Source organism: Coloeus monedula, assembly GCF_965178545.1.
Source record: "Coloeus monedula genome assembly, chromosome: 6".
NCBI lineage: Eukaryota > Metazoa > Chordata > Aves > Passeriformes > Corvidae > Coloeus > Coloeus monedula.
This window is the reverse complement of record NC_138786.1, coordinates 61684039-61706119: the sequence shown is the minus strand read 5'-3', so window position 1 is coordinate 61706119 and position 22081 is coordinate 61684039. Positions and strand designations below refer to the sequence as shown.

Sequence of the window (22081 nt, the reverse complement as noted above, 5' to 3'; positions counted from 1 at the left end):
GAGTCAGCTGAGTGTTGCTGCTCTGGTACAACCTGGGGAGAGTCAGTTCTTTGTGTCACTTTTTTGTGGGGGTTTCCTAAAAAAGAGGAGTTTCACTTTGCTTTGAATGTCTCTGTTGTAGATGCACAGATTTCCCGTCCTCCCTGACTCAGCCCCAGCTCTCCCCTCCCTCCTCTTTGACGTTGGCACTTCAGGGCAGGATCAAAGCGGGTGAAATTAGAAAGTCTCCTCCTCGCAGTGACTCATCACTGGCTTTGGTCAAGTGCTTTGCTCTGGGTGATGTGAGCAGCAGAAAGGGGAGGGGAGGGATGTCTGCATCCCCTAATTCCTCCTAGGAATTCACCCCAGCATGGGGGTGAAGCTGCTTGTCCTCACTTCACAGCCTAGCTAGTGTAGTTTTCTGTTCATCCTACCTTAAAGCCAAAGCAAAATGGGTCAGTTTTTACCCAGGCAGGAAATCTTGTCAAATCTGAGATCTGATCAGATCCATTAAGTTACTTTTTCTTTCATTTACTGCAGAGAATTTGAAGCAATGAGCAACCAGGTGTTTCCCCAGGCTCCCGCAGGGCAGGGAGCTGTGGCCAGCCAAAGCCAGGGCTTGCTTTTAACACCTCAAGCATTGCACAGAAATTTTCTCCTTTGAAGTCCTGGGTATGTTTTCCCTGTGAGGGGTTTGGCAGCATAACAGGCTCGTGCTCTTCAGCCTGTGGGGTGCATGCTGCAAAGGAGGCTCCCCTGTACGGATGTTCTCTGGTGTCTGATTTCCAGCAATGGGCTCCATATCCTGTAGCTCCTGGAGGTCCATAACAGAGCTGAGAACTGGCTGAAACTTCAGACTGAACCTTCCTCATCTTTAAAAAAAAACCCAACCAATTTTGGTAAAGTTGCACAAGCTTTGCACAACCTGGATTTGTACAAAGAAGCCAATTGGTCCTGGAGGGGGTTACCTGGAACCGTTGTTCCCACCTGTCTCAGATGCTTGTGAAAATCTTAAAAGGAAAGAAAATCAGTGATTTTGTGGCTGGTAGATGCACAGATTCAGCCTGTTAGCTCACCCTGCCTGTGTCCTCCCAAGCAGTCTGGGATGCCTTTAGCTGGGACATGGAGGAGGACATTCATTTATCCCAAGAGATGGCTCCAACATCTGTCCCAAAAGGTGGGCTGAGCCCCTGGCATGGTAGGGTTGCCCATGGACTTGCTGTGATCTCAAGGCTTACCCATGTGCAGCTTTGGCTGGGAGCACCCATATGGTCACCCCAGCCAGGAGCATTTTTTGCAGCATTTTTATGCAGTATTTTGCTAATTACTGTTTTGCATAATTGTGACAGTGACTTTCATTCATAGCACTTAGATGTATATAAAAGCAAAACTTTCCTCAGAACTGCCTTTTTCTCCAGGCATCACTTAATATGTGGAAATTACACTACTGGCCGATGTGGTTCCAGCATTTAGTTTTATTTTTACCATTTCCATGTCTTCTGTGGGAAAGGAAGCAACGGTAGCAGTCCTCAGCATCCAAAGATAGGAACCACTTTGTTTCAGCTTTACTTTGGCCACGCTGGATTTTGCTGAGCACGTCTTGGCCGAGCTCCAGGACGTTGGACCAAGCCCACCATATTGAGAGAGAAGTGAATAATTACTACTTTGTGGTGGCAACACGGGCAGGAAGGGAAAAAGTGTTTGCAAAGTGCTTTGAAGATAATGACACCCCCAATTTGACGAGTGACAGCGGCGTAGAACGTCCTCTAGATAGCTCATTAATGCGCGGTGATTAGAGGACCAGACAAGGAACACTGTTCCCAACAGTGCCTGGTTTGGACTTCCTTTAAGGAGGGAGTGGTGAAAGGGAGGGCTCAGCCAAAAATAAACTAGCATCTCAAAGGCAGATGGTCCTATTCACAGACCTAAAATTACACCAGCCGAGGGCCAGGCAGGATGAAAGGAATTAGCATCTGGTGGCGAAGGGAGGGCAGTGTCACTGAGGGTGGGTGACCAGATGGCCTGGGTGCAGTCGGATGTCCTCCTGCAGGCAGTTGCAGCCTTTCCCCACTTGTAGACCTCAATATATTATTTTTATAGTTTTTTTTTTTTTCCCCAGAGAGGTGCAGATTCCTCTGGAGCAAATGTAGGCTCACTGGCAGGAGGCTCAAGTCTCCCAGTTCCCTTTTATGGACCTGTTCACACCCTGCTCCTGCAGCCACTGCGAGTGCTGAGAAGCCTTCAGCTCAGGCTGGAATCTTCCAAAAGCACGGCACTGGGGATAATCCCTGGGACAGGCCCATCCACCCCAAAGGGGAGGAAGTCCAGTAAGGTTCAAGCACCCAATTTCCTAATAAAAGTGAAGCTGGTCACCTAATTTCTCCTTGTGAGATAGGATTCAGTTCCTAACTGAAGTGAGCTGCAATGAGCCACTGGTTGTGGCCACTCCAGATGCTTGGGGTATTGTCCTGCATCCTGGGCGGATCATAGAATCATGGAATGGTTTGGGTGGGAAGAGCACCCAGTTCCAGCCCTGCCGTGGCAGGGACACCTTCCACTATCCCAGGCTGCTCCAAGCCCCATCTGACGTGGCCTTGGACACTTCCAGAGATGAGGCAGCCACAGCTTCTCTGGGCACCCTGTGCCAGGGCCTGCCCACCCTCCCAGGGAACAATTCCTTCCCAATATCCCATCTATCCCTGCCGTCTGGCAGTGAGAAGCTATTGTTCCTTGTCCTGTCCCTCCATCCCTTGTCCCCAGTCCCTCTCCAGCTCTCCTGGAGCCCCTTTAGGCCCTGCAAGGGGCTCTGAGGTCTTCCTGGAGCCTTCTCCAGGTGAACACCCCCAGCTGTCCCAGCCTGGCTCCAGAGCAGAAGGGCTCCAGCCCTCAGAGCATCTCTTTGGCCTCCTCTGGACTCATTTCAGCAGCTTCATGTCCTTTCTGTGTTGGGGGTCTCAGAGCTGGATGCCAGACTCCACGTGGGATCTCACCAGAGCAGATCAGAGGGATGATGCTCACCTGGTGATCCCCAGAGCAGCACTTTGGAGGGTGCAGAGGTACCAACTCTTATTTTCAGGTTTGTTTTCCCTTCTTAGGTGGAGCACTAAAAACCTTTTGAGAACTGTGCTGTGACTCCCAATCCAGGTTAAAATGACCTTTTTTAGTTTATTCTTCCCCCTCACATTGTTATTTTTGGCTTGAAGGAGGGCAGTGACCTGGTTCATGGCACAGCCCCACAAAAGGGTTGTGTTGAAGGGGTAGGATGCAGAGCCTGGTGCTCATGCTGGCATAAGGGGAGCCCCTGGTACCCCATTCCCTGGGGGTCGCTCCAAGTGCATTCCTGTAGCATGACTTCAGACAGTATTTGAAAACTCAGAAGGTTTAAAGCACTGTTGCAATGCAAGAGCAAACCTGAGAACTGAGACTTAATTCCCTCCCCGCGTATACGGGGGATTTGGAGAGGGACTGGATTTGATCCAGGGTTTCTCAGTGTTAATTCTCCAGTATCTCCGACCATTCTGCAAAGACCAGGACAGAAATCTCTGGAAGAAGCCGCTGGCTGGTGGGGGGTTTGCCTTGCTACGTAGCCACATTTATTTTTATTTTACTTTTGAGCTGGTATTCCAGGAAAGCCCATTAAAAGCTGGCAGCCGGCTGCTGAGGAGCAGCTTGCCGGAGCCGAGCGCCGACGTGTGATGCCGGAGGAGCCACGCCGAGGGTTGGGGATGACTGATGGTGTGAGGTGTCGTGGAAAGGAGGGGAAAAGGGGGATGTTCTCACTCCGCTGAACTTCCTTCCTTTGTGTTTCCTATTAAGCCGAGGGAGCCGCGCTGATGCGGCTGCTTTTGCAGCCTTCCAAGCTCCCATTTAATTGTGGATGATTTCATCCCGGCCTTTTTTATGCTGAAGCCAGTGGCCTGCATCATGCAGCAGTGAATTTAGGCAGATTTTATTTGCATGTGAGTCATTGAGCTTTTCCAGCTGAATGTCACCAACTTGGAATTTTTGTCTGATTTTGTTGTTGTTTTTGTCTCTTGGTGTTTTTCCACCGGTCTTTTTTCCCTGCCCTTTGCTGCCTGCGCCCCCTCGTCCCTCCACAACCTCCCCCCAGAAAAAATAGGAAAAGACTAAATGGGAGTTTGAGTTGGCAGTGGGAAAGGACGGGATTAGGAATGTTCGGGGAGAGGGGGGGAAAAAGGATGCTTTATGTCGCTGGGAGGGAAGGAGCAGAGCCAAGTCAAATTGAGGGCTCTAATTTGGGAGCGGTGTTATTACAGGTCAGAGGGAGTCAGTTACTGGCTAAATTGGGAGGGCTGTCACATGCCCGGGCTGGAAATGCTGCTCACATGGCTGGGGCACACAGGCTCCTGGGCAACTCGGTTTGATTTTGTTGACAACGCTTTAAAAAAATAAAAATAAAAACTTGTTTATTTTCCCTCAAATATAGGCTCTGTAGCAGCGTCCCTCTGCCTCCACTGCCGGCTCATCCCGGCCCTTGCTGCCCTTTGCACAGAGAAGTTTATAAATAGAGCAACTCCTCCATTATGTGCAGCTTCAGTCTCTTTATTTTTATACTGGAATCTGTTCAATGATTAACAGTTTAAACCATGTGCTGTATATCAATACCTTGCATACCCTTCATAACTTATTTTTAGTATTATTTTTCCCCCTTCTCATCCTTTATCCATTTTAGGCAGCACCATTATGACATTCAGATAATTTTTTATGTATTTATTTTAGCCTTTGAAGGAACTTATCTGCATTTCAATTAAGCTTTTGGTAAAAGGCTTTTTGCAATTGAAATTAAGAAGTCAGAGGAGTAGTTCCTCCGTGCCTGTGGTTGTGCCTGTAGTCTCCTCACTGAAACTCAGGAAGATTCGGGCATTTTTATGGATTAGGCTCAAAGAGATACAAAAAATTGCATGTTTTATTTCTTTGGCTTCCTACATCCTAGGAAATTCCACTGAAAATCTGGATTTGAGGGCGTGTTGAGGCATGTGAGCAATATAACCCTGGTGTAAGTGAAAGCAGGCAGTGAACTCATTTCCCACCTGTACCCCAGGTCCCAGAAGCAGCAAAACCAGCAGCATTTTCCCAGCAGCTGAGCTCATGGGCTCCAGGGGGTGATGGGACTTCTGGAAGCAATCTGCAGCCCCTGTTTAATTATGCTTTTAATCCTTGCTGACCCATCCCGTTGCCGTGGGCCAGGCTCTGCGGGCTGAGCTCAGCTGGCTTTGCACAGCAACCAACAAAAGCCACTTGACCCAGGATCTCATCAGGATGTCTTTTGTCCAGCAGACCTGGCACAGCTGCTGTCATATTCCTGTCTCCTCGTTGCATGCACAAGGGCTGATGGATTCCCCTCTGCTGTCCACGAGGGATGTCATTTTGGTGTCATTTCTGCCATGAGAGCCTTCTCCACCCACCTGTGGATAGTGCTCCTGCTTTCTCCTGCTCTCCTGCCCCGGTGGGCAGAGGTGGAGCAACACCCCACTTGACAGTGTCCACAGCGTTGATGGGGCTTTTGCACCTTTGCACGCTCTCTGTGCTCAGGTGGGAGGGACCCTGGCATTATTTCCCTGCACTTCCCAAAGTCCATCCTCCCCATGTGAGGTTTGGGAGCAGGATGCCCGTGATGCCCAGGAGCTTGGGTGCTCCAGTGAGTAAAGGGAAACTGGCACTGAGCGTCCTTGTCCAGTTGTCAGGTTGGCTTCACTCTTCAGGACAACTCTCACAGGAGGTTGGTTGTTTTGTCTGCCAAGCATCTGTCTTCATCCTGACCTTGGGGTGGGAAGCAGGAGGTGGCACCTCATCCTTGTTGATGTCCTGCCGGCTCTGAGCTCTCATTTCTGACACTGAACCATTTCCCACATTCCTCTGTCCAAGCGCTGAGCACTTGTTGAATTTTCACTCTTGTTTCCCACCCATTGGGACTGCTATCATCAATGTAGACATCACTCCATGCTGGCTGGACTGTGGCTTGTGAAATCAGTGAAGCCAACTCCTCTTTCCCAAGGTGTTCTGTGTGCCAGTGCTGGCCACGTTGTGTTGAGAAGCTTGGATACCATCATTCATGTGGTGTAGATTCCCTTGGCACCCGTGGGGCTTTTGATAAGGCTTCCCAGCGTGTCATCTTTGCTCTGAGTCAGTGAAATGCTCTCAGCACTGGAAATCTCTGCACTAAATTAAAGTCCTGTTGCTAGGGAGTGTTGTGATAATACAGGGTATTATGCTCCATAGCAAAAGTGTGCAACAGTGCAGCCTAGAAAACAAATCCATAAAACCTCCCGTCGGATGCACAGTGTGAAAATCTAGTGTACTTCAGCTCAGTATTAAATATGTCATGGAAAAAGGCTCCTGCTTCTCCTGAATTTCCTGAAAGTCTGCTTTGGGCTGAAAACTGTAGTGGCTGGAGCCAATTTAGAGAAGGAAAAATCCCTGCTCTTGTTGCTGTCTGCAGAAGCTCCTTAATGATCATGCCATGCAATTCTCCAGTGCTAAAAATACATCACTTCTGGGTTTGTACAAACAGCCTCCTAATGACTGGAGCTCTGGCAAGCTCAGGAGGTAGAGGGGGAAAATAGTGGCAAAAATATGAAAATCTTACTCATTTCTACTCACAGTGGAGCTGGGCTCTTCTGTCCTTGTGGATCTCAGTGGGAGTTAAGGGATGTTTTGGTGAGAGAGATTCCAGTTTGTTCTGCATTTGACCCAAATAGTGGGCATTCTGCTCCCAGTTTGAGTTTACAAGTTAGGTGGAGGGTGCTGAGCTCCCTGCCCTGCTGCTCTGTCTGCTGGTGGGGTTTCATCAGCCTGTTTGGGGTGACAGGATGGGAAGATCTGATCAAGGGTTGTCCTTGAGCCTGGCTTCAGTGCCGAAATTCCCACCTCCTGCTAACGCTTGATGAGGCTGCTGCTGCTTTGGAGAGCATAATGGAGAGGGGAGCTGCCAGTGATAAACAGCTGAACTCGCTGCCCAAGGAGAGCTGCCTTTTAAAGGGCAACAGGTCGAGTAGGGCTCGTGTCTTATCTCACGCTGGGGTTTTGGAGAGGGGAGCAGGGGGTCGTTTGCTTTTTATTTCCCCAGAACTTACATGTCATACAGTCACCTGCTCCTTGCCTGGCATCCCAAGAAGAATAGCAATAAACTGTTGAAAGAGTCGCCCAGAGAAGCTGTGGCTGCCTCATCCCTGAAGTGTCCAAGGCCAGGTTGGATGAGTCTTGGAGCAATCTGGTCTCGTGGAAGGTGTCCCTGCCTATGGCAGGGGGGTTGGAACTGGCTGGTCTTGAAGGTCCCTTCCAACCCAAACCATTCCAAAATTCTATGAAACTGGCTGTTCTTCCAAAGTGAAGTGCAGCAGCCTCTTGCCACCCAGAGGTGCTGACAAACCCATCCCTCCTGCCTCAGCCCTGGGTGGTGAAGGACTCTCCTGTTGCACATGGGAATGCTGGGAGCTGTTGCAGGAAGGTTGTATCTTTGGAACAGAATTGGTTTTGGTGGTTAAATATTCACTGCTGCATTTAACAAGGAATATTGTGCCGTTAATTTACATGGAGCTTCTTAATCTCGGTAATTAGGAATGGAGGAGATGCTCCTTCCTGAATTCTTCTGTGCTCTTGTCAGTGCTGAACCACAGAATCACAGATTGGTTTGGGTTGGAGGGTACCTTAATGATCAGCCCATTCTAACCCCTTGGCGTGGACAGGAACACCTTCCACTAGACCAGGTTGCTCCAAGTCCTATCCAGCCTGGCCTTAAATCCTGCTCTGTAGTCAGAAACGCTTTGCTTTTCATCGTTACATGGCTCTTGCCTTTGTTTCTCCAAGGATCCAGTGTTTCCTGCAGCGGGGATTTCCCCAGCCACCACCTTTTGTGGGACGTGCTGTGCTTATTGCTCCTTTTTTTTTGCCTCTCTTCCCTGCATCCACTCTGGTCTGTTCACCTCCCCTCCCACTTGGAGCTTCTCTGCAGCAGCCACTCCGGTGGAAAAGAAACACTAAGTACTTTCCTAATGTATTTTTAGCCTCTTAGAGTGTGACGTAGCTGCTGGAAACACGGAGGGGAGCCAGCACCACGTGAACCCAGAGGCTGCTGCGCATCACTGGCAGATTTTCCATCGAGCACGGTGCTCCCTGGCACCGTGAGGGAGTCAGGGCGTGAGGTGGGATGTGGATGCTGGAGAAGGGAGATGGTGCATGTGCCTGGTGTGATGTCTGTCTGTTCTCTCCTCGTGGGTGCTGGTGGACAAAAGGTCCATCTGTGCTTCAGAGAGGTTGTCCACCCTTGAATCTGTGCATGAAAGTGACCAGTCAGGGAAAGGGGAATTCTGTGGTTGCCTTTTTATATCTCGTTATACACCAAAGATGCTGGGGTAGCACTGCTGAGCGTGTTGGACCTGGAGGTTCAAAGCTGTGGGGTTGGGTGCTCCAGGAGGGGAAGTGCAGAGCTCTTAATCCCACACAAAGCAGTCCCCAAGCCCTCCTGGTGCCCAGTTGTTTGCTGGCTGTTCCCAGCTCCTAGCAGAGGCTTGTTCCAGGGCAAGAGCTTCACCACTGCTTCCCAATTCCTCCCCAAGTTGGCCTGTTAGACCTGAATGGGAGGGAGTGACAGCAAAAAGCCAGCCACGAGGGTTTATTGGCTTTTCCTCTGTCAAATCCCGCATTATCCGCTGGGGTGAGCGGTTTTGGTGACCTGTGAGGAAGCTGTTCCCAGGATGCAGAGTGGCCTCCCCCAGCCGCTGCAGCGCCAGGAGCCACAGGAGGTGCCAGCCCGCCGTGGATCCAGCAGGCACGGTGCTGCTTGGCACGGCTCCCGCTGCCTTCAGACGTGTGGGATTAGGGCCTCCCGCCCCGCTGAGGTCAGCGCCAGCGCAGGCACAAATTCGGGCCTGTAGCAGGGGGAGGTTGGTGGGATTGATACACCACGCCACAGCCTCACGGGCGTGGAGGTGCTTGGAAACACCACCGGTGTCTTCTCCCCTGTGTTGGTTGTGATTTTGCATCGGTCTTGGAGCAGGATTCAGGTTCAGCGGCGTTTCAATGTCAGCCTGCCTCTCTGCCTGGTGCAGCTGGCAGGTCTGCAAGAACCTTTATCGTTGAGATGTTTTTCCTTTTAATTAGAGTTGGTTGCAATAACGAGGAGGCACATGCTGAAATTCTGATTATTTGGCCTCTGGTGGAGGGAGAAGGCTGCCAGGTTTAACAGCGAGGGTATTGATGTGCTCTGGATGGGGTACAGAGTGTTTCCAACGGGGTTCTCACTTTGTTTTCCTTAATGTTGGGCTTTTGAATGAGGCTGATTTACGAAGGGAATGATGTCAATTCGCCCAAACAAAGTATTGTGACTGGGCCGACCTGCAGGTGCTAATTACTGCAAGTAATAATTTAAATCCCTTCAGCTGGAAACACTTTGTGCTTCACCTTCAATCGAGCTGCTGCAGCAGGAGCCAGGGCAGAGGTTTGTGTCTGCAGTACTGTTGGAGAGTGGATTTTTGCGATAGGTGGTGGGGAGCTGGCCCATCTCACAGACCAGTAAACCCAGTTGTGGGAAGGCTGGGGCTGGCAGCAACCTGCCCTTGGTCGATACACTCGGTACAAATTCAGACTTGTGGGTGAAATCTCTTGATTTTTTTGCTCTTCTGTCGTATCTTTGCAGCAAACTGTCCTGTGTGAGGTGGGGTGTGGTTTCTCCACCCTGCTCATAGAATCACTGAATGATTTGGGTTGGGAGGAACCTTAAAGGTCATCTACTTCAGAATCTGCAGTCAGATGAATTCGAGCATAAAACCAGATAAATTCAACTGGAATTGAAGGCAAACTGAAGTGCTTGGGAGAAACTGGAACAAGTAGATGTAGAATTCAGGTTTGTCTGATGATGGTCACTCACTGGGAGATGATGCTGTGGCCATGCAGAGGTTGTTGGGCTGTGTTCCTATGCAGGGTCAGGGTTCTTGACCCCTTTTGCCCTGGTGAAGGCATCCAGGCATCTGGAATAGGTCTGAGATCCCGGGGCTGACTGGAGATGACCTCGGTTACCGCAGGTTTGGGGGATTTAGATGGAAGTGCAGCACCTCCTGTGGATGTGTGGAGAAGCTGGTGGGTAGTGATGTGCTGCTGGGTCTTTGCACAGCAGGAGGAGTCCAGGTGCTGATTTTTCTGCCTTTGGCAAAAAAAAGTGGGTGCCCTCCACATAGCTCTGCCCATCACCCAGATTCAGTGTTGCATTCATAATCCAGGAAACGGCAAACAATGGGAACCTCTTCTGGGAGCTGCTGAGGAAGCCTCTTGAAAAACCTTCCTGCAAACCCAGAAATAGCCATCTCTTGCTCTGTGGCCACTGATTCCAGGCTCACTGGAAGCAGTTGCCAGCTGCCTAAGCATGGATTGGATTTCTCTTTTGCTGTTGGCCATCCAAGACATGAAAACCTCAGTGTTGTCCATCCCTAGAAACGCTTGATTGCCATCCAGGGGCACCCAGTACCTCCCTCCAATCCCTAATGCTGCAGTATGTCACTTTACAAGATCAAGGATCCCAGCCTAAACTTTTAGTACAAATTCCTGTTTTTTCTCCCCAAATACATCTGAGAGTGCAGTTCGTTTCAGCCCTGCTAGGAAGGTGCTTGGAGGGTGCCCTTAAGATTTGAGCATCTGGTTGATGGTTGGATTCAATGATCTTAGAGGTCTTTTCCAACCTTAATGATCCGATGATTCCCTCTCTTAGTCATTTCTTGCTTGGGCAAATTATCTGAATGGGCTTTTGAGAACTTTTTATGGAAATCAGAAAACAGGGCACAATAAAACTGTAGTTTAAGAGCAATTTGCTGACAACTGGAGCCCTTAAGTGTACTGACTTGGCATTGAGGGGCAATGATACCAAGCCTCCTGTGGTGAATGTCCTCTTTGTCAGTGTGCAGTTTTACAAACACTTCTAGTCTTTAAATTGTTGTCCTTGTTGCTCAGGATAAGCTGTTGTCTATTTCATAGATTACATGTCACTCATCTCACTTGCTTCATCAAAATCACAATCAGCAAATACATGGAATCCTGGAATAGTTTGGATTGGAAGTTACCTTGAAGACCACCTTGTTCCAACCCCCTGCCTCAGGCAGGGACACCTTCCACTATCCCACATTGTTCCAAGTCCCTCCAACCTGGCCTTGGACACTTCCAGGGATCCAGGGGTAGCCACAGCTTCTCTGGGAAAACCTGTGCCAGGGCCTCACCATCCTCAAAGGGAAGACTTCCTTCCCAATATCCCATCCATCCCTGCCCTCTGGCAGTGGGAAGCCATTCCCTGTGTCCTGTCCTTCCATCCCTTGTCCCCAGTCCCTCTCCAGCTCTCCTGGAGCCCCTTTAGGCCCTGGAAGGGGTTCTGAGCTCTCCCTGGAGCCTTCTCTTCTCCAGGTGAGCACCCCCAGCTCTCCCAGCCGGGCTCCAGAGCAGAGGGGCTCCAGCCCTCAGAGCATCTCTTTGGCCTGCAGAACACTTCACTTGTGTTCTGCTTCACTGTGAAATGTGATAAGTTGTATATATGACAACAGGAGAGAGAGATGAGGAGAACCCAGTTTCTGCTTTCAAAATGAAATGCTTTACCTTGGATGTTGGTTGTTTTTTGGGTTCTTTCAAGGGCTTGAGAGTACTTGGCGTTACCGGTGTTCCTTGAAGACGTGTCACCTGGTGAGCCCCACACGTTCTTTTCCTGTTGCTGACAGCTGCTCCTGGCCATCCCTCTCAGCAGGGGTGGTGCTTCTAAACTGGAATTCTCTGGTCCAGAAGTCTGTTTGCAAAAATCAAAACTAGAATTAAAACCCCTGCAGTTTGGTCCTTCAGGGTTTGTGAATGCAGGCACCAGTGTGCTACTCATGTTGTTTCTTGCAGGGACTTTGTCTATCCCTGCCTTTGTCCATCTGGCCTGGCTCTGTGTTTGAAAAGCTGTGAATGTTTGCAGGACATCATAACTATGTGCCTCGCTGGTGGTTGAAATAACCCCATCATCACTCAAGGAGGCAGGTTCAGAGGAAAGGCAGCAAGGTCCCTTGTGCAGTGCAGCGTTAGAGGTGGATTCATCACCACTGGACATGGAGGCAATTAACAGTTTGCAGGGATCCAGCAGTGATTAAGCAGATTTGTGACAGAGAAATCCCTTAACAGCTTAATGTAATTGACAAACTTCACCTCTTTTTCCAGCCAGAAAGCCCTGGTTTTGGGGATGGTGTAGGTCCTATTCATAGCACAAGCACAGGTTTCAGCCTTGGAAGCAGGATCCAGCTATATTTGGAGCTGGATTTATCCACAGGCATGCTGCACATGCATCAGCTGGGCTGTCTAGCGGCAAAATCCTGTCAGTTAAGTAATCCTACAGTAGAAGGTAGTTTCACATCCCACCTTCGTTCAGCTTCTCATCCAAGAAAATGTCCCATAACAAAAATTGGGATTTTCTGCTTTGGGGGTACCAGCAGCTCCCATCCCTTCCCAGTACAGGGCTGGTCAGTTGTTTTCTTAGCTCATCTCCAAAAGGAGATAGCAGTGCAATGGCAGCAGAGGGCAGAAAAGGGATTTTTGGGGAGTTTCAAGGCAGCAAGGGGGGTGGGATTTAACTTTGGGGCTCTTTCTATGCTCAGATTTGCTGATATTTGTGACATTCCACAAAGCAGTGAATGGGAAGCACCAGGCATCCCTGAAGCAGCATCCAGGGGAACTAATGAGGGGGTCATGTGATTAGTGCCTGCAGCCCACCACAGGTATGGTGTCAGGACCCTGGGATGTGGGATCCCAAAACACATCCTCATCTCAGCTGACCCGGAGTGCTTTTTCTGGCAATCAAGGATGAGATATCCCAGACGTCCAGGAGCACGTGGAAGCAGGTGGGGGGCTGAAGTGGGGGCTCCTGCATTCAGGGAGAGGGTGGAGAGGGGCTTTGGGGTGTTGCCAGCCCCTGTCCCCTGCCCACAGGCAGCTCCAGCTTTCCCTCTCCTGCGCTGCCCTCTCCAGATCCTTCTATTTTCTGGCAGATAGGATTAAGCCTGACCTTCTGCCCCATCTCAGAGAGAGCCAAACCTCTTTCGGATCTAATTATTTTCCATTTTTGTTTAATTGTGCACATCCTGCTGCTGGCTGAGAAGGAGAGCAGCTCCTGCCTGGGCTGGGGCAGGGAAGGGCACCCAGCCCTTCATCAGCCACAGGCTTTTGGGGCAGTGCTCCATCTTTCAGGGTTGTGGTTTAAACCCCCAAATCTTTTGGAGGTCCAAGGCAAAGTTCCCAAGAAGCAGCTCTGACACCATCCTGTGTTTCTCCAGTGGGGTCCTTCATGCTCAGCTCTCCCCCATGTGAGGAGGAAGAGTCCAGCCCCGGCCACTGCCTCCCTCATCATTATCCTCTCCTGCACCCAGTTTACACCAGGCTCTGCTTTCTCTCTGTGTATTTTGCTCCTATGTTTAAGTGGCACCAACTTCTCTGAGCAGTGCATTGCAGGCCTTTTTTTAATGATCTTTGATTTCTCAGTTTATCTGAGCTGCTACAGAATCCCAGCTGGTGCCAGGCTGGGGTTTGGCTGTGCCAGCCTGAAAGTGCTGCTGAACCACCACGAGAGCGATGACGAAATATCGGGGTGTGATAACCCTCTCTGCAGGAGGATGGGAGAAAATAAGACGTGTTTTCCACTCACCAGGCAGCTGACTAAGAGAGAGGGGACAGATAAATCAGATTCATCCCAACAGGAAGCCTTGCCTGGAGCAGGGACATCTGCATATGGAAAATATGGATATACTCTGGTGGGCCTTGAGTCCTGCTACACTCATGTGTCCTTTACAACATCACTTAGGCTGAGTGTTGCTTTCCCAAATCCCATTTTTTAGCACCAAAACAACCCCTCAGCATTCCCCTGGGCACGGGAGCACACCCAGAGTACCAAAAGTCACCTCTGGTGCAGTACAGCAGCTCCTTCTCCACCAAAGCTGTGCCACATCGTGTCCCTTGCTCCTGTCAGTACAGGATGGCTCGGGCACGCCGTCGGCTGGCGCAGGAAGTGGCTCTGGAGGAGGGGGAGGTCTGTGGAGAAGTAAATACCAGTGCAGAAAGTTCCAGGGAGAGTTGCCAGCATTTCCAGCAAGCCATCTAGCGGCTTCCTATTAAAACAGTTGCGTGCCTTGGAACTGGGAAGGTGAAGCTGGAGGGGTGAGTGCTGCTCACCGCTGCAGTTGTGTCGGGAAACTGATGTCCAGGGTTTGGTCTTAACTGGGTAAAGGTGGTGCTTTAACAGCCCTCTTCTGGGTCAGGGGTGGTGGGAGGATTGGGTTAGCTGCTGGCTGGCAGCATGGGTCTTACAGAATCATGGAATCATGGAATATCCTGAGGTTGAGGGGACCCTCAAGGATCGTAGAGTCCAGTTCCTGGGTTACAGAATATCCTTAGTTGGATATTGATTTGTTCTTGTGCCTTCCCAAGAGCAAACCTGATGAATGATCCTGCAGATGGAGATCTGGATCTGCATTTCAGTGGTGTGGGTTCAGCTACCCTAGCTCAAAAACACGTGGAGGATAGAGGGATAATCAATGATTTAGAGGAGCTCCCTGTACAGAACAGATTGGAGACCACAGACAGGGAGGAAGAATCTGAAGCTTTGGGGGTTTTTTTTTCAGCATTTTAATTGATGAAGTTTTGGGGAGTGTGTTTAAAGCAGGCAGGAGGAAGTGCTTCTCCACCATGTGGCTCAGTCGTGGCTCCTGTAGCACAGCCTAAGACAGGGGCTGAAAGGTTGAAGGCTTTACAGAGGGGTTTGGTCAGCCCTGGAGGAGAGATTGCCGTGGAGCTGGGAAGTGTCAGTTGGCTGGTCAGGGTAGATCCTGAGCTGTCCTTGTTTGGAGTTTGTATAAGCTCTTCAGAAAAACATCTGGTGGTGGAGATCTCACCATGTCCTAGGCCATCCTGGGAATCATAGAATTGTTTAGGTTGGAAAAGCCCTCCAAGATCGAGTTCAGCCATTCCCCCAGCACTGCCAAGGCCACCACTGACCCATGTCCCCAAGTGCCACATCCACACAGCTTTTAAATCCCTCCAGAGATGGTGACTCCACCATTTCCCTGGGCACCAGCAGATGTGGAGAGGAGCTTGTCCATGCCAGTGTTCACCTCTCAGCAGGGTGTGAGGCTGGCTGGTGCAGCTTTTGTGTGCAGCATGGTATCTGACTGATGTGGTGCTTCTCAAGCCAGGCTCTTGCCCGCCTCGTGCTGCACAGCCGTTTGTTCTCACCTGCAAGCACCTATTTAATGTTTGCTCCTATTCATGCAGATGTTCTTTCTTATCTTCTCTCCACATCTCATAGAAGCATAGAATATCCTGATTTGGGAAGGATCCATAGGGATCATTGAGTCCAACTCCTGGCCTTGCACAAGACATCCCAACAATCCCGCCCTGTGCCTGAGAGCATTGCCCAAATGCTCCTGGAGCTCTGGCAAGCTGGTGCTGTGACCATTCCCTGGGAGCCTGTTGAGTGCCCAGCACCCTCTGGGGGAAGAACCTTTTCCTGATCTCCAGCCTAACTTCCTGGAGTTAGCTCTCTGACACAGCTTCATGCCACCCTTTCAAGTCCTCAACATTGACTTCTAATCCAGTTTCCTGGAGTGTTTTCCTTTCTCTTAGCGTGATACCTGCACGCTGATCCCATTGATCACATCACCCTTATCACCAGTGACGTGCTGGGTGATGTCAGGGCCAGGACAGGTCTCCTTGCCCAGTACATCCTCCCAGTCTGACGGTGAATCAGCACCACCAGCTCCCTCCATACGGTTTTCGGATGAGTTGTGTGCCCACATTAGAGCAGTTTCTCTCTGCTGTGCTGCTGAGGGAGCCATGTGCAGCAGCACCTAATGAGTATCAAGATATACAGCACTGCCTGTTCTTCCAGCTATTCAGAGGCCAGTTGCTCTGTCGCAGAAGGAAATTAAATTGCTCTTGACAAATGGGTGTCGGCAGTCACTTATCATCTTGTTATCTTCTAAGTGCTTACAAATAGGTTGTTTCATTATTTGTTCCATCAGTTTTCCAGGAGTTCGAGTTAAGTGACCAGTTTGTAATTCCCTGACTTTTCCTTCTGCATATTTAAATCTAACCCCTAGGTTTGCTTTTTTCCCCCCTGGTCTTCTAAAAGCTCTCCTATTTGCTGTGATCTGACAGGGGAACAGGAGCTCTGGGGCTGCTTCAGCTGAGCCCTTCCCTCCTTATCTTTGGGGCTGGTGGATGCACCAACACTCTGGTTTGATGATTGTGTTCCTGCTGGAAAGCTTCTTCCCTCTGTGGCTCTCACCTGTGTTACCTCCTTTGAATCTTGACCTTTTCAATTTTCCAACCAAGTTCTCTTGAAAGGTTAGCTTTATCCACTGAGTGCTTTTGTGTAGTGTTTTCTGTAATCTGCAACAATATGGAAAATTTGGGCCAAATTGTGATCAAACCAAGACAGATCTTGGCACCCAATGTGGGGCCTGAGGGCATCAAGAGAAAGGAGTGAAAAAGGAATAACAGTTCCTGGGTAACTTAATTTTGTGTGCTGGATATAGGAAGCTTGTTAGGCAGCACGATGTGGTCTAGTTTACCCTGGTTTGGGTGGCAGGTGGTCATGGCTATATTCTTCCCTGTTGTAGCTACTTACCTGAACATGGGTCCTGTGATTAAGACTACCATTGCTGTTATCCAGTTTGCACTATGGGTCGAGGGTTAGGGTTAGGGTGGGTTAGTGGGGGTTAGGGTCAGGGTTAGGGTTTGGGGTTAGGGCAGCCATTAGGGTTAGGGATTAGGGTGGGTTAATGGGGGTTGGGGTTAGGGTTTGGTTTAGGGGTTAGGGTAGGCTTTGGGTTAGGGTTAGGAACAACAGCAGTGGAGTAGAGTTGGGTGTAGTTTGGCTTTTTTGGTGATTTTCAGGAGCATCTGGTAACTTCTGGCATCCAGTTTGCCGTGACCATGGTTTTTGGGCGGTGTTGACCCCCTTGCCAGGGAGGTGCTCACACTGTGGCGGCACGCATGTGGAAATCCCTTTGGCCTGTTGTATTTACCCTGCCAGGGCCTGGTTATTTCTTTATTAGCTGTGTTTTTCAATTTCTCAATTATCTTCTTTCCCCTCCCCTCCCCATATTCCTTCAACAGGAATCATTAACCAGTGGCAACAGGAATCCAAGGATAAAGTGATCTCCCTCTTGTTAACCCACCTGCCTTTACTGAAGCCCGGCAACATCGAGGCGAAAGTCGAGTACATGAAACTCTTGCCCAAAATCCTGGCGCACTCGATCGAGCACAACCAGCACATCGAGGAGAGCAGGCAGCTGCTGTCCTACGCCTTGATACACCCTGCCACCTCCCTGGAGGACAGGAGCGCCCTGGCCATGTGGCTCAACCACCTGGAGGACCGCACGTCGGGGGGCTTCGGCGGGCAGGGCCGGGGCCGCTCGGACTCGGTGGACTACGGGCAGGCGCACTACTATCACCAAAGACAGAACTCCGACGACAAACTCAACGGGTGGCAGAACTCTCGGGACTCCGGCATCAGCGTCAGCGCCTCCAGCTGGCAGGACAAAAACCTGGCCTGCGAGAACGGCCACCTGCCCCTCTACTCCTCCTCCTCCGTCCCCACCACCATCAACACCATCGGCACTAGCACAAGCACCAGTAAGTACCCACGGGAGGCTCTGGGGACAGGCCCCTCATCCCACTAGGAATTACTGCTTTGCCGTGGTTAGCAGAGGGGCTAAATTCATCTGGGCCATAGAAAACTCCTTTTTTTTTTTTTTTTTTTTTTTCTTCTTCCTTTCCTCACCTGCTTTTTTTATTTCCTGCTTGCCTTGTTGGGTTTTTTTTCCTCTAGTCCTGTGGGGTTTTAAAGACCTGGGACTTGGAGAGGAGGAGGGAAACCAGCAAAGCATAAGAAAAAGGTAGAGCAAAAAATATGCATTATCAAAAGGGACCCCTTGTATTTCATGTAGCTCTGTGTAGATTTACAGTTCATGTTTCAAGAGTGCCTAAAGCAAGTGGAAAGCTGATGATTCATGCCCAAAAAGTGAGCTGGAGGACTTGAGTCAAGTCCGAAAGTGTGCTGAGGACTTACTGGGAGGAAATGGGATTGGGACCCCAAGCGGAGGCATAAGTTTTGGAAGCAGGACTGGAATCCACCAGCTTCAGGGTATCTGAAAACATCCCCTTGTATTTGCAGTGCAGAGGTGTGAAGCTGGCAGTGATTGACAAGTTTAGATGGACAGTCCTCAGTGTTTCCCAGGAGAGTTGGGTGGTTCTTTCCGCATGGAGACATTGCCAGGCTTTGATGGATGGTGCAGAGCCCAGCCCAAGGCTTGGACACACAGAGATGCTGCAGAGCACTGTGACTGGAGCTTTATCACGGGTTTTGTGTGATGCTGTAGTGCAGCTATAACTGGTGTTTAAAGCAGCCATTGATGCCTGTGAGCCTTCCTTGGGAGAGCAGGAACAAGGCATCTTCTCAGTAGGATTCAGGAGCTCCCCTGCCCACCCTCTTGCTCTGTGGAGGGCTGTCATGCCTTTGGGTGACTGCCACCATGTCACCTGCGGGGCTGCATGTCCTCCTTCACTTTAGGATATTCAGAAGGGCTCTCTCCAAGGTGCTTTATCAGCATCTTCTAGAAACCAGGGATGCAGAGAGCACTTTGGGGAGGAGAGGCTTCTTGTGGCAGCAGCCCTGGTTTCTCTATCAGTGTGTGGAAAGCCACAATTAAATAGCTAAGAGCTTTAAAATGGTCACTTAAGGCTTCTGGGCTTTTCCCTCTCCTGTAAGAATTGCATTTTTTTTTAAAGTGGTGTTTCAAATCAGCAGCAATACAAAACACAGCTCTGGGTTTATTGCTGTAGCACCCTGGTCCCTGCCTCTCCCGTGTTCATCCTTGCAGGCAAGTGGGGATTTAGCAGAAGGGTCTCAGCTTCTCCACAGACTCTTAACCATTGTGCCCATCTCATCCCCTGCCTGTGAAGCCCCCAGCTCATGTTGCTGTGGGATTGTGTGATGTTCAGCTTCTCTGAGAGCCAGTCCCTGTCCTGTGGAGCTGTTCCTGGGTGACCAAGCTACATGGGAAAGGTTTAACAAGGAGGCAGGGTGAGAAAAACCCTGTGAATTTACTTGCAGTTGGTCTGTTAAACCTCTAAAAGGATTATTTGGGGGGGATTTTCCATGTGGTTTTTGCAGGCCTGGTGGTTCAGAGGCGCTGCACATCAGGGAGGCAGTGGGAAGAGAGGCTTCTGAAGGGGTCTGGTTCCTCATGTCAGGATCTGGAAGCAGGGAGGTGTGGTGGGTGCAGCAGGTTTAATCACTGACGGTGGCTGAAGCTCTGCAAGATGTGTTAGGTCTTGAAGGACTCTTTCCACAAACCCCGCAGTGTTTCTTTGAGCCTTTCTGTGCTCAGACTTAGCTCTCAGAAGAAGTTTTGACCCACCCCTTGCCCATCATGGTCCCCAAGTATTGGCACAAGATCCCAAAACTGAGCAAACAGCCAAACTATTCAGCAGTGCCTGAGCTGCTGCACTACTGTGGTTTTTCCTAAATTCTCCCAGAATTAGGTGTGTGCAGCAGCACTGGGACAGGAACACCTGTGGGTCTGCCAACAGCCCTACTCTTTACCCAGTCTTTTGCTTGAATCCCTCCTCAGTCTCTGCCACTTGCTTGGCTGCATCATCCCCTGCTAGTGATAGTTTAGTCCCACATGTTAAGCTGTTGTAACTCCTGCAGACGTATTTTGGTGGCACCATGCTCAGACAGCCGTGGGCTGAGCTGGAGGTGACCCAAGCACACTTCATGTGTTAGTCCATAAACTTCCTTAACACAATATTTGGCTTGGGCACAAGCCTGGTAAGTCCACAGATAGATGCTAAAAAATAAACACGGCTGTCAGCCTTTGTCCCAGCCCCTTGACTCAATCGATACATTTATTAATCTTTTATTCCAAAGCAAAGCCCTCAACCCCGTAGTGTTTGTTTAGGTTTTAGTGTTGTTATTAGTTTTAAGTTATCCCTCTTACTCAGAAGTGTTTGTCTGTGCAGAGGCTTTAATCCAGCAACACCCTGCAGGGCACAGCCTTCCCTGACCCATCCCTGCAAAGGCACTGCCTGTTGCTGACACTGGAATGGGGCAGAGTCTTTCCCAGAGCAGTGATGTGGTGATCTTGCCTGAGCTACGTTCTTCTGGTGCTGTGGCACAATTAGGTTTAATGCCATCATGGCACAGGGCTTAAATATGGGTGGCTGAAGCTCATGTGATGTTTTGCTTTGTGCTGTCCTTGACTTTGACTCAGCCTAGACCTCGGCTCTGAGATTTGGTTCAGGATTGATTCATCTCCAGCTCTCCCATAACAGCACTGATAGGGGTTAGCCAAGGTTAGCCAAGACTTGAGGAGATGTTGTGGGAAGCAAGTCTGGGGTGCTCTGAAGGAGAATCACTCTGATTTATCACAGTAATGGTGCTCCAGGAGTGGGACCAGTGTCCTAAGTGATGAATTTGGATCTGGAGTGATCAGAGGATATGGACTCACCCCAAACAATGGAAGTCTGCCCAGAGAAGCTGTGGCTGTCTCATCCTTGGAAGTGTTCAAGGCCAGGCTGGATGGGTCTTCAGCCTGGTCTAATGGAAGGTGTCCCTGCCCATGGCAGGGGAGTGGAACCAGATGGTCTTGAAGGTCCCTTCCAACCCAAACCATTCTGGGATTCTGTGGTGTTCATGTGCTTCTTCCCATCCACTGCATCACTGCTTTCTCAGCCATTCCTGCAAAGCTTGAGATGCAACTTTAAACCAAGCTTTAGTGTGCTGGGGGTACAGGCAGCCTTGGCATGGGCTGAGGAGCACAGGCAGGGAGTAGGCTGGAGCTGCTCTGGCGTGGGGGACGGGGTGAAGCCCGGAGTCCTGGCTCTGTGGCTGGGTCAGGCAGCAGTTGCAAAATGTTGGGGTTGCACAATGCCTTTGTGACAGAGACACGGCCTGGGAACTGTGAAAGGACAGAGGAAAGCAGCTTGTTTTCAAAGCTGCCAACAGCTTCTTGCATGGGGGCTCCAGCTCCTTCCCTACCCCTGTAACCGGCTCCACACGAGTACAGTCTGATGGCATGACAGGATTTGTTGTCAAATGGAAGAAGCACAGCTTAGCCCTGTGTTTGCCACCCTCTTGGAAGGGAATCTGTGTGGAGGCAAAGGAGGGTCTGTTGTAAGATGTGCTGAGGAGGAGGAGGAATGCAGGTACATTGGTCTCATTTGGACCATAGAGTCACAGGTCAGTGATGGATAGATACAGAGACCTTGCTAGGGAATATCCTGCAGAGCAGGAATCTGGCACTGTGTTCATACTGGGGGGATGTTGCACTCTGGTGTTTCAGTGTCACTGCGCTGCCTGGGTTCCCTCTGTGAGGGAACAGAGAGGTCCTTGGACCAGCAAAGCTTTTGCCATTCTGGAGCCACCCTTGTGCTCCTGCACAAATGGGAAAGACGCCAGGTGCTCAGGCCTGCTACACCCTTCCCATGGGAGTTTCTGCCAGAAAACTGGTGGTGTTTGTCTGCAAGGAGAAGGAGAGCAAGGGAGAAGAAATACGCAACCTGTACAAACTTTTTGTCCTGAAAAAGAAAAATCTCCAGGTTGTCCTAGAGCTGAAGTAAATCAAGGTTCTTCCTTCCATGCACCCCAGCCCAGGTTCAAACTGACAGAGGGCAGGGTTGAATTGGATATTGGGAAGAAATTCTTCCCTGTGAGGGTGGTGAGGCACAGATTGCCGAGAGAACCTGTGACTGCTCCATCCCTGGAAGTGTCCAACACCAAGTTGGATGGGGCTTGGAGCAACCTGGGATAGTGGAAGGTGGCCCTGCCCATGGCAGGGGGTTGGACTAGATGATCTCTAAGGTCCCTTCCAACCCAAACAATTCTGTGTTTCTGTGATCCTGCCCTACAGGCAGATCTGCAGCTGCTGGACTGTGTGTCAGAACGTGTGTGTGTGACATGGCTTGCAGGATTTTGCCAGCATTTGCTCTATTGATGGAATCCCCAGTGAGAGGGCAGATGAACATGCTGGAGCTCTCCCCAAGTCATCAGGGAATTGAGGTGGAACAAACAACACTTGCC

General features: G+C 50.2%; 1 protein-coding gene across 3 annotated transcripts in view; it reads left to right on the top strand.

Moving 5' to 3' along the window:
* The window catches only part of SAMD4A (sterile alpha motif domain containing 4A), a 98994-nt gene that overhangs the window by 44153 nt on the left and 32760 nt on the right, over nucleotides 1-22081 (top strand). For all 3 annotated transcript variants that reach the window (XR_014226517.1, XM_082283836.1, XM_082283835.1), the window contains exon 3: nucleotides 17113-17631. Coding sequence is in view for 2 of the 3 variants with exons in the window: in XM_082283836.1 (XP_082139962.1) it covers nucleotides 17113-17631 (519 nt within the window). In the remaining variant the exon portion in view is untranslated. The remainder of the gene's footprint in view (nucleotides 1-17112; nucleotides 17632-22081) is intronic.